The 12,875-nt window shown below is 39.7% G+C and overlaps 1 protein-coding gene across 5 annotated transcripts in view; it reads right to left on the reverse strand.

The window, feature by feature from the left end:
* DOK7 (docking protein 7) overlaps nucleotides 1-12,875 on the reverse strand; it is a 64,583-nt gene that overhangs the window by 30,448 nt on the left and 21,260 nt on the right. For 4 of the 5 annotated variants that reach the window (XM_035325031.1, XM_035325032.1, XM_035325035.1 and 1 more), the window contains 2 exons: nucleotides 10,345-10,452; nucleotides 7,603-8,477 (listed from right to left, as the gene is read on the reverse strand). In XM_035325031.1, the coding sequence (XP_035180922.1) occupies nucleotides 7,603-8,477; nucleotides 10,345-10,452 (983 nt within the window). The remainder of the gene's footprint in view (nucleotides 1-7,602; nucleotides 8,478-10,344; nucleotides 10,453-12,875) is intronic. The other variant, XM_035325033.1, reaches the window with a different exon arrangement.

A 12,875-nucleotide genomic window follows, 5' to 3' on the forward strand; every position in this document is an offset into this window, starting at 1 on the left:
CAACACCTTCAGGTCCTTCTCCTCAGGGCTGCTCTCAATTCATTCTCCACCCAGCCTGTACTGGTGCTGTCAGATATCATCAGCCCACTTGACAATATTTCCACAGATACCATGAAGTATTTAGTGTATCAGGCATCTTGAATTTCCAAAACTAATTCCCCTCGGATGCATTGTCATGGATCATGGAAGAATGTAAACAGTTTGTGTAATTTTGTTGGAACACATTTTATCCTTTTAATTTCCATACTTCCCATTTTAAGTGGCTCTGAGAAAAAGAGTTGGTAGGAAAGGCCCTACACATACTGAGCATCTATTTGCACTCCTCCCATCTCCTGGCAGTGAGCTGCTGTCAAACCTCCAGACATCCCATCTGAACGATTGCTATCCAGCTGACACTCACCAATTCTGTCTCTGTGCCATGCTTTAGTATCACTAACTTTTAATGAAAGCACAGTAGTTTCTGCTTAGCCTTCAATCCATGATCTTAAAAATATAACATTGACAGAAATTACAATCAATTTAGAAAAATGCAAGTCAGTAATTGAGATTTTTTTACTTTTTTTACGACATTACAGAAGGAAAGGAACCACTTGGGAATCAAACCTAGGAATCAGTCTGGGGCTGACACTGGAGCTATTCACTTCCCTCTGAGTATGGTGCAACTTAATCCACCCTCTCCCAATCTTTTTGCAGTATCTGCCTCCACAGGTGAATTCTACTTTCTCCTTTTAGAAAATGAAGATGGAAAATGTTGTCTGCTAACATTTTAGAAGATTCTCTAGACTTTTTCCAGAAATAAAGGGATGTATATGAGAAAGAAAAAGAAAGAAAGAAAGAAAAAGAGGGAAAAAAAAAATCTTCCACTTTTCCATTTTGGCCACATTCCCAGCAATCTGATGAGTCTCTCTACAACTGGATCAAAAACAAAAACCCTGCAAATCCTACATTCCAAAAGGAGTTATTTTTTCCAGCTTTTGTTGTCAGATTCCTCCTCCTTCAAAACATTTTTTTTTTATCTCTCTTTTCAAATAAGCTATTGCTCCCAACAGAGGAAGAAGTAGTCATCAGCTGTAGTAATAATAAAAGCTGTTATCCAGCTCGATTGTAGGTAGGGGAAGAAGTAGATTTTCCCATTTGTTCATTCTGATGGGTATGAAAGGTCAATACTGTGGTTTATCAGTATCTTTGTTGGCTCTCTGACAGAAAAGCAATCCAGCAACAATTCCGTTTGGTACAGAAGAATGAGTTCTGCTGAGCTACGTTGTCTACATTCCAAGCATGTAGGAAAGATGCTCTCTTCTCTCGAGATTATTAATGCCATTTCACTTACCAGCGCTTCTCTGGCAGGTACCTCCTTTCCCACTGCAGACCACAGTGTGTTTGTTTCACTTTAGTGCCTGAACCCACGAAGTGCTAAGAGCTTAATTCTTGCTATTCTGAATTCAGATTTGAATCTTTACTCCTAGCACAAATGCTGGAGATTCTTTTGTGATAGATGAGATGGAGAGTATCTCCAGTGTAATTTTTTAGATAAGAGGTAAGTGGCAAAAGCAATCTGCACAATTGTTGTAGGGTGCATATATCTTCTATTTCACTGTGATATCTCAGATCCGGAGTTGTACCCATTAAGTGACCTTCTTAAGCAAAGACACCTACATGAAAATTTATTTTCTAAAATAGAAATTTCTATTCTAAAAAAATATTTTTCTAAAGGTCATCTATATGAGCCTTTACCAGCAAGAGCAAAGTAAAAAGGAAGCTTGGTTTCTTGGTTATATGGAAGTGAAGCCTGTTGCCAATAAGTGTTATAGTACTGTTCTATTGCCATTATTTTGTACAATAAAAAAATAAAAAAAATCATCCTTCCCCTATGAACTGCTTCTAAGGAACATTTCAAAACAGCGCACAAGCAGACCCAACAGCACTTCGGTAAAATGAAGGCTGTTAACTCCATAGCATACCTGGGGTCCTGGCCAAAACCAGAAAAGGGAAAACAAAACAAAAGCTCTGGGCCTGACACTCCCCTCACATGTTTTATGCCCCTTTCCTCTTCCAGTTTCAACTGGAGAACATATTTTTCCTCCAATTCTTGGTTGCATAGTGCTGTATGTGTTTGTCAGGACCGAAAACCAGTTCTAAAAATGACTGCACTTCATTGTCAAGGACAGCAGTGATCATGGATTTCTTCTATTTCAGAAAAATGTGTTTTAAAAGAAATCAGTGTTTTTAAAGATTTGTTTAAATCTATGAAAAGTCCAGAAAATAACAATACTTTACCGTAAAAGTTTCTGAGCCTTTTACAACTGTAATAGAAACAACTGTCAAATCATTGTCCAGTGCATACAGTTCCTTCATTAAGTGGTGACATGTTATATGGCAGATGCACCTCACTGCACATTTAAGTGTCACAGTCAGGACTTAAAGAAAAACAAGTGGAATTAAATCTTAAAAGAAGAAAGCACAAATGCAAGTTTTCTAATTCATGCCAAAAGCCAATAGTACCCAGAATCAGGACTCACCAAAGCATAAGAGACCTCACAAACACATCATTACTGAGATCATGATACCTACTTCTACTGACTTCCAGATTTCTGAGGTGTGAACTGTTCCTTTTATTGTTTTTTGTTTTGACAGTGAGTGTGATGCCTAACTGCCCAGAGCTCTGAGATTAAAATGGGAAGACAAGTAGGAAGAGCACCACAGAAGATGGCAAATGCATCCTTCTCAGCTGAGGATTTAGACAGCCTGGAGCTTTTTGGAAGGTGGGAGGAAGCAGATGTTACAGCATCACACATCAACGAAATATAAAATAGTAATAATAATAAAACCTTTGAAAAGAAATGTAAAAGGCATGTAGCTACTAATACTCATGTTCCTATGCATTAAGAGAAAAATAAGGAAATAAACACACTACAAGATAAACAAAAAATGTTCGAATCTCATGGGGAAAGAGGTAACGGCTCCAATAGGAGAAAGTAGCTACAATAAAGTTATATATAATGATCTACTGTGGTTCCTTTATTTTAATACTGCTTTAGAAAAGTACCCAATTAAAAGCCAAAAAAAGGAAAATATTTGCTGTTACATGAATGTGACAGTGTAGGCTGCAGCTGCTGTATCCCAAGTCCCACCGCAGGAGCTTACACCTTACAGGCCTTCTTTTCTACCCCTTCCAGAAGTAGTGTCTACAGTGAAGAGAGACGCGCCAGCATCAGAATCCATGTCTGGGGCTGCATACAGGATTTGGAAGACAGAGGCTATATTCCCAGCCCAGTTACAGGCTGCTCGTGACCTTGGCTAAATCAGGCCAGGCAAGACCACAAAGCGGGCCTGGACTTCTCTAGGCTTCATCTCTCTGGTGTGCAGAGCATGATGGAGACAGAGGTATGCACAGCAGCTCTACAGCTATCAAGAGAGACTGCACTCACAGAAGGTTGCATTTGTTTAAGAAGCTCTGCAGGGACCTTGCATGAAGTGCCTGCTCCAAGATCACAGCACAGCCATGCACATGCCCTCTCTTAAAAGCTATAGTGCAAAATAAAGCAGTTCTACAGCACAGACTAACAGAGATGAATTTCCTATCAGCTAATCAAAGCAACTCCCCATGTAAGCAATGCCCCCCAGCCCCCTGAGGCAGGTGCCAGGTCTCCCTGTGCTGTGTACAGAGAGGTTCTCAGCCACTCAGAGCTGTGACTCTGCTACCTGACAGAGTCCCTAAGCTCCTTTGTGCATGGTGACCACAGCATCCCCGTGTTTCAGCTTGCTACAGATACGCCGGGTGATTCAAAGTCTGAGGCACACAGTTACTGTGGCAGCAGGAACTACATAAAGAGTACGTAGGGCCCCCACAGAGGGCTTTGGTGGATCTGCTCCTAATCTGGGACCATTGTCTCCGAAGAGGCTTTGGTATTTTTAAATGATCGACTAAAATAGGTGGCTGAGTGCCCATACAGGATTGATGACAACAGACACATACAAATTGATGCTTTCTTTTATCCTCTGTGGTGGCAGGTTAACTACCAAAGCTGCAATCGAGCCTATGTTTCTACATACATAAGTACTCATAACATAGGTATGAGTTTAGGGGAACCAGAAATGCATAAAGGTAATTCCTACTGATAGACACATTCCGAGCTGCCAACAGTGATTCGAGTACAACACTAAGCAGTATGAAGGGAAAGCCAGAGTCACTCCATACTAATTCAAATCGAATGAAGATGAAGGTCAGGGGACAAAAAGCGAAGCAAAAATAAAAGCAATACTTGTCAGATGGAAAAGGACAAAACCAGTTGGAAAATAATTTTATTTTTCAGAAAATTTACAAACAGTGGTGGTGTAAAAAAAGACACCCTATAAAAAAAAAAAAAAAACGTTGACAGTTTCTCAAACTACAGCGTCAAATGAAGTTACAGAGCAACAAACTTACAGTATAATGCCATTCCTCAAATTAGTGTCAGCTAAGAAGCTGAAAATTAAGTCTAATAAATCTCTACACCTTACTTAGAAATCCCACAATTCAACATTCTGAACTTAAAATATTCTTACAATACACACAGATTTCATCTCTGCATTAATCTATAGCACTGAAATCACCTAGGCAAAAATTACATAGCAAAGGCACACCTTGAGAAGTTTATAATGAGGGACATCTTGTGCACACTACAATAACATGAAATAGAAAGCAAATCACCCTGCATGCTTGCTTATTAATCCCCAATGTCTAATGTGAAATACAATGTAGAAATTAAAGAAGCAATATTTAGTGGTTTTATTCATGCTGGTTCTGTTCTTCATCCAGAGTAACACTGAAAGGTTTCCTTCCCCCGTTTTGTTTAAACCCCGGCGCTCTCCCAGGTTATGTTCTCCCTGTGTTCCTCATCAGCCTTGTCATTAGGGGAGCAGGTGGCTCTTAACCTAGTCAATCCCCATCCCGAATGCCACCAGCCCTTCCACGTGTGCATGTTTTCGTCCTGCACCCTGTCTCCAGCTCTTCACATGCTGAGCTCCAACACAAAGACAACATCCCCAAATCTAGCTTCCATTTGCCAAAGTTTACATACAGGGCAGAAGATAAATGCTTCCACACATTATTACTGCTGTAGGCTTTCCTCTCTTCAGGCCACCCACTCACTTGAAATAGGAGGCATTTAAAAAATCATCAACACAATTTAATTAACAGCTTAAGTTGAAATTGCAAAGGCACTCCAAACACTGGCACACTAAAGCCTTTTAAACATCAACTCGAATAAATGTGAAAACCTGATGTCTTCATTAATTCATAAATCAACTCCATTTGGCCCTAACTGTATCTCAATTAATGTTCAGAACATGAGAAATAATAATTTTTAGTTACAGCAATGGATTTCTGCTTTCAATGCATTTGCCATGAGGAAAGCCAAACACAGTACCCATTAAATACTGCTAAAAATAACTTGACGATGTATCAAAAGGTTATTTTTTCTTTCCAAAGTAAAAAAAAAAAAATCCATCAATCATTCAATTTAATATAAATTCTTTCCCAAATACTTTCAACTGGGTAAGGAAAAAAAGTACATATGATGCTAAAACAAGAGTTAGAAGTGTTGCACCAGCGTTTCTGTGTCACTGAATTTGCTTACTGACTATTCCTGAGATTCTTGCCAACTGGTATCATTAGGGCTAGTAGAGTCACTGTGAAACCTGACAGCCCTTCACGATAATATATATCTTTTTATACATATACAGACATTTAAATATATATATACACACACAAACAAATAAAAGATGTGGGTTTGTATGTCACAGGGGTGACCAGGCAGTTAAAGAAGGAGTGGCACAATTTAGCCTTGAATAGCATTGAAGACGTATAACAGAATGCTTACTTTCAACTGCCTGCCTGTCACAGATGTCCAGGGAAAGCATTGATAAAATCTTATCTAAACTGACAATTCAGAGCACCCATAAAGATTTAGACCACATGAGCTAACCCCAGCCCAACTGGTTCTTTCCTTGATGCCTCCAACAACACCAAGCTGGAGCCTGATCACCTGGAGCAGGGCCCTGCTATGAATCAGCCCCATGCATTCTTCCCAACTTCTTTTCTACCACAAGAGCAGAGGAAAGCAGCAACAGGAATGCTGCTATACACCTCGCTGCCCACACTGTGGAAAAGAGTGGGAGGCTGAGTCTCAGGCCCTTGCATCCAGCCAACCTTTCAAAATTAGGCTAGAGGGCTTGCAGATAGCTGGCTTGGATGGCCTCAGAAGAGCACTGATCGTAAAAAGCAGCACGGACACAACCTCCGCCTCCTACACCAGCATTTCCCTTCCTTCCAAACACCACAAGTACACAACAAAGAAACATCCAAGGTGCTCACACACTGCTGTTACAGAACCACACAAGCACGTTGGGCACAAAGGATGTTCTAGTTCTCAGATGCGAAGGAAGCCAATGATGCAAATACATGAAACACCACATGAGAAGAAAACAGCCCCTCAAGTTTATAATCTTTTAATTTCTTTCTTAACTTACCCTACATTCAAGTCCTTTTCACAGCAGTGATTTACGTAATCCCACATGCTGAACTAAGAAGTACACACTTCAACAGCAGCATTTAATTCCTCATACAGAGGTCTCTTGCTGAATCCTGACTTCACACATTCCTAATTTAAGCACTGCCTCTGACTTTACCACCACTTCAAGAGCTCACAAACACAGCTTTACCTTCTTCTTGTTTATCAAGAAAGAGAAAAGCATTCTCCAGAGTGGATAAAAACAGAAGTATTTTCTTCATGCAATGTATAAAGCTTACTGTCATAAAAAGCCAAGAATTTAACAGGGTTCAGAAAACTTTCGGGAACAAAGTCATAGTAACAGAAAGTGATAAAGATAAAAACACGTTTAGAAAGGTATATGAATCTCCATGCTTCAGGTTTTAAGTTTTTCTGTGATTGGTGATCAAAAATAACTTTCCCTGCAAGTACACTGTTTTTGTATACATCCTCAAAGTATCTATCAGAGGCCAGTTATAAATACCATACTGGATTCAGTGATCTGGGATGGAGTGCCACTCTAACTGGGCTATCTTCTCTTTCCCCAGTAAGAAGCTTCACTAATCTGGCTTCTTCTTGTGCAAGACACGCTCACAAACTGCATTTATTAAGAAAAGAGAAATACTAAGAAAATAAAAATATGCACTATGGCCACCCTAAAGAGCAGCACATGCCTCCCCTCTTTCTTCTTTTGAAGTGCCAGCAGCAAGACATATCAATGACCTCCATACTAATCTATTGTTATATGACAAATTCAGCCCTCTCATGTGCCTGTAAAGCTTCCATCTCTGTCACCACAAGCCACTCACATACACTCAAAGACAAAACTGGCCAATTTAAAAGCAATGATTGATGGCCTATATTATTCAGTGTTTTCTTGATCAGGCACAGATTTTGAGGAACTTGTGTACCACGCCTCTCAACTTGAGCATAAACGACACAAAAGTAAATACCTATTACAATTATAAAGGAAATAATAATATTTATGACTTGCAAGTTAAGCCATTTTAAATTAATCATGCTGTATTATTAAGTAAGGCTTGTTAGCATCTGCTCAGTGTTAGGTATTTACCTTTAGTCCACCACAGATTGGACAAGCGGAAAAAAGAGCTCTTGTCATCCCAAGGTGGGGGCTACAAGTGTCATAGGGGTCAGCTGAGACTCCACTAGGTGGTGCCAACTCACTACTTTTGGAGTCTGACACCTGTCCTTGTGGTTTTGATTCTGACCACCTTGAAACAAAATCCACGTGTGTCTCATCACTCGAGTCCTTGCTGCTTTCTGGGAGTAAGGATGAAGGCCTCCCTCGGTCCTGGCTGTGCTCAGGTGCCCTCTGGGCTTCTAAGCGTGGTAGTAGCAGTTTCGGGTCACTAGCACCATGAGGTGGCAGGGGCTGGTCCTTGGGTAGCATGGAATCTGCACTCTTCGGTTGCACATCTTTAGCAGCTGCCTGTAACAAACTCCTGGGTGTGTCATAAATATGTCTGAGAGAGCTGGGAATCTGATACTCTGATCCCGCACCTCTCTGAGGCTCACTGTGAGGACAAGTACATAAATTCTGATCTGAAGGAAAGTTCAATGGCAGGCTTAGCAATGATCCAAACTCATCACTGTGGCAAATGTCCAAGCTCCCAGCATAGGAAGAGAAGCTTCCAGAGTAAGAGGAGTGACTACCAGTAGCTATTCCGCTGTCAGAAGAACTCTGACGACCTATTTCCTGTAGCTGTCTGGATCGGAGGGGCTTTGGAGGTGGTTTAGTGATGCCACGTGCCCCTTCTGGAAGGGTCTTTTCTTCCCCAAGATGAATGCCCTTTGCAGCTGCCAGTCCATGACTCTCTTGTGAGGTGCTGGCTGAAGACTGTTCAGGCCAAATTGTCAATCTGCTCCCAACACTGACATCCGAGTGGCTGGTATCTGAAGACGAGCTTGAAAGACTTCTATCATCTCCTAGAAAAGAAGGAAACAGATCAACCCATGTTTAAAATACAATGGAGAGACTGAAAGCAGAATGAGTATGTACAGAAAGGACCCTAAAATTCTGTCTGCTTTGTAAGGGAAAGTTCTGTCAGAATGCCAGAATTCCTGTAGTAATTACTATCCCCACTGGAAAAATAAAATGCAATAGTATGTTAGCTTACCGTAACCCTAGCACATTGTGGAATACACTGCATTCAGGGCTAAATTTTTAGAGTTGATGCACCCAGTTCTCTTTTCAAGAATATTTTACTCCTATACAGTTAATTGGCTTTATTTTAGACACTCCTCTTACCGCACAGGCAACAGTCACAAAGGCCCATATTCTCAGAATAGCAGAGGATGTTCTGAAAAAAAACTAGTCACTGTAACCCAACAGTATATAAGAGATTCCAATATTTCTATTTTATATGAATCAACCAAATAGCTACTCGTACTTTTTTCCCCTCCACTTAAATGTTACCTGAATGACAAAGTTCATGTTAGAGACAGCAAGAATAAAATCAAGCTTAAGACTGTCCTGTCCCCTGATGTCTCCTACACTGTACTTCTCTGTAACATCCATACAAAAGGCAGTAACACATCACAGCCACAAACAAAAATGACAATACTACCATTATGACAATGTTTATCTATCTATAGAGTAAAAGATCTCCCACAATTAATCTATGCATATATTGCAAGGTTTTTTTTTCCCTCAATGATACTTGCAAGCACAGCTATCTACAGCTACACAAGACAGAAGACGGAAGAAAAAAAATAAATATTGGCATAAAATGAGGACATTTTCAGACACACACAAAACACCACCATTCTCCTGCAGCAACTCCACGAAGTTATTTTCTTCATTCTTAATAAAATCTATTTTAAGAAGGCTAGTACAACAAAAGCTGACAGCAGGATCATTTTGTAGGTATTTAATTAATTTTAAAACTTGGGCAAAAAGTTACCAGATGGGGTATCTGTATGTGAGGGGTCCATGACAAAACAAGACCTGGGCTTCTTGTGCTGCTGAACTATTTCTATTCTCAGTTTAGGGGGAAAAGTATAGAATAGTTTTCATACTCTGCATGGAGTAATTCTTATTATGTACTATCACAAAATAGCAACATTTATCCCATGAAATCTAATCTTTCTTTTCCCCCAGTGTCCACTGCTTGACAATAGCTTGTGATCCCAACACAAGTGTAACTCCCGAGATGAAATTATGCTGCCACCTAGACAGAAGGCATGCGTTGTAGAAACATTGGCGTAGTTCTCAGCAATACGCCCAGTACCTGAAGAAAAATACTTGCTAAATAAAACACTTAATCTTCTGACAAAAAAAAATACTATTTTAATTGAAAAAAAAAAAAAAATAAGATTAATTTATTTGAAATCACTTCTCCTAGCCTAATATTTTAGGTACTTTAGAACTTTGGAAGGGAAGCTCTCCCACAGACTTGCAGAAACTACAAGGAGCTCCAAGGCAGTGGCAAAACCTAGATGTACAGATTCAGGCAAATGGCCTCCCATGTTCGTTATTATAATTTCCCACAAACACAAATGTTTAATTTTACAGTTAAGAACTTAATCAGATACCAAACTTGTCACAGGCAGTTCATTTGAAGTTACACATGAAGAGTTTCAGCAGGATTCTGCATACTAAAAGATTTTCTTGTATTAATACTGTTTGATCCAAAACTCACTCTGCAACAGCAGCTCAACTGAAACATCTTAACCATCGCTCTACTATTTCTTTTAAGCTCACCATCTTATAATTATATACACATGGTCACTCCTAAAGCCCAGGAAGGAAGGGGAAAACATTTATCTTTATTTAATTAAAGACACTTCTCACCTCCACTGCCCTGGCGACTTGTATGGGACAGCAAGCTCAAGCGCTTCTCTAATTGCAAAGCTTCATGAGCCAATCTTTCTTCTGAATAGGCTGGATTTGTACTTGGATCTTTAAAAGGAACATAAAATAAATTAATAAAAAGAAAAACGACGGGAAAATATATAAATAGAAATTTAAAAAGCATTCTCATGTTAGACGCTCTATTCTTGTGGTACAGGAGATGGAAAACGCTGATCGTAAACTACATGGGACAATCTGCCTTCAAACACATCCTAGAGAAATGCTATGTAATCAGTCATAATTTTAAATGTCAAAGACTTTTGGAGATTATACCCAATGTCTGTAATAGTTGCCACCAAGGACAGAACCCTGAAGAGCACAGCACTGGAGGAAATATCTACAGGTTTAGAAGAGTTAAAAGCTAATATGTGACCTGTAAAATGTGTCCTGACTTCACCAAACTCACCAGGTATTTTATCATCAAGAAAGAACAGAATTTGTCACCCTACAAATTTATAAATCTACTGAATAAAGTTAGAGTCATAGTGCTTACACTATTTGATACCCTTACAACTGATGCAGATCACCTACTTGCAAAGACATTGCTATAAAGTTTGATGTTCAGAACATCACTGAGTTCAGAAGTCAGAGGAGAAGCAGTGTGGTGAGTGTGTTCCTGTTCAATACAAGGTAAGTTAGAATGATAAAAAACAATACTAAAATATGCTACAGGGGATTTTCTCCATGCATTTTAGTGAATTTGCCATTCCAGCTAAAATTTTTTCACTGCTCTTTCCACTCCAACAGAAAGACCAGAAGTTACACAGAACGTGGGGAAACTTTCATCAGAAAAACAGACCAGTTTCCTCTAAACCACTTGGTTTCCAACTAGGCATAGCAACAAAACCAGATGTCAAAAGTAATCATAACCATCATCCCAAGAGAAATCTTGCAGATTTCTTTAAACAGCACTAACAATTGTGTCATGTTCAGCAGTTGCAAAGGATATGGTCTGCTAACTTGCTCATCATCAGAAGTTTCAGAAGCCCTCAATTATCCAGGGAAATGAATTAATGACAGATAAAGCAGATGATCTTCCTCACAGCTGTGGCTCTTGTATATTTGATCAACTTTGAAATAACAGCACACCAAAAAACATTTAATAAGAAGGGGAAAAGGAAGAAAATGGCTACAAATTGCTATGGTTGAGTTAGTAAAAGAAAAGAAAAAAAAAAATAGTTGAAATGATTAAAGGACAGTTTCCTTTTCAGCCCAGGTCTTTCCATTTCTAGTGACTTGGGTTTGATGTTGTCAACACAGAAGTCAAAGCAAGCTCATAGTCAGGGGAAGTAGCTTTTCTAGATGAGCTGAGGCTCCATACATGTCCCTACATCACGAATTCTTTCTCCTCCCTGACCCCATTCACACTTTCTGACCTGTCCTGGACAGATGGCACTGCATCACAGTAGCAAAAGTGGCAAGGCCGAACTTTCTTCTTCACAATGTGGGTTTTCCATATTTAGCTATCTGGATAAGATTAGCAGAACAAGCCAGGCTTACACACAGTCCTGCTATAACAGCATATGTTGGAAATCAAAGATGGTCTAACAGGGACAGGACAACAAGGCCTGTGACAGCCTGTGACAAACACAGTCTGTGACCTCTGTGGCTCTCAGCTGAAACAGCACTTGATGTCAGTGTCTGACACCCTCCAAACCCACATTTCAGAACAGAAAAGAGGACTGTTTGATATGGATTTTTTAATTATTATTTTGTTAGGTCTCCATTCCTATTTCCCCTGCAATAAACTCACATTAAGTACTGACTAGTTCAAACCTGCTTGAGTCACTCCTTACTCAAATGAAACCCCCAGTGCTTCCATATGGATCTCTGCCAAAGGCAGATGCAAGATTTGGCCACCAGCAGCTATGGTGCAATTCAGACAGGTCTATGCAAGGATCTCCTCGGTGGCAAAATGCGTCACAGGCTGCTGCTTGAGTCTGTTTTCAGATGTCCTTGGCTCCGGTTACTCTACTGTACGTAGCTAAATGCTCTCATGTCTAAAAAGGTTCAAAAAGGTTCCGTGAGCACTTGGAATTTAAAGTTAGCGTAACAGACCCGCAAATTAGTCAAACCAGGATGCAACAGACACCAATCCTTGAAACAACAAAGAACTGTCAGTAGGAAAGATCTTTCCCCTTTCCTCACAAATTTGACTGCTTGATGCATATTGATTTTCAGAATGTTACTAGAGCACATACACAGCTATAAGCTTTTTAATAACTGTTATCCCTCTTGCAGAAGGAAAAGCCATTATAATTAAAATTAAAAAAAAAAAAAAAGGTCAAAAAATTGCTCCTGCAAAAATAGCCTTGAATAAAATACAAGATGTAGAGGTAGAAGGGAATTAGAATAAAATCATTAAGTTCCACGTTTCAGATGCTCAATTGCTTCTTGAAATCAAATTCCTTATCAATTAATACACACCTACAGACACAGCAAGTTTCACCCAACAACATGGAATCTCTGGG

This window comes from Oxyura jamaicensis, chromosome 4, assembly GCF_011077185.1.
Source record: "Oxyura jamaicensis isolate SHBP4307 breed ruddy duck chromosome 4, BPBGC_Ojam_1.0, whole genome shotgun sequence".
Taxonomy (NCBI): Eukaryota; Metazoa; Chordata; class Aves; order Anseriformes; family Anatidae; genus Oxyura; species Oxyura jamaicensis.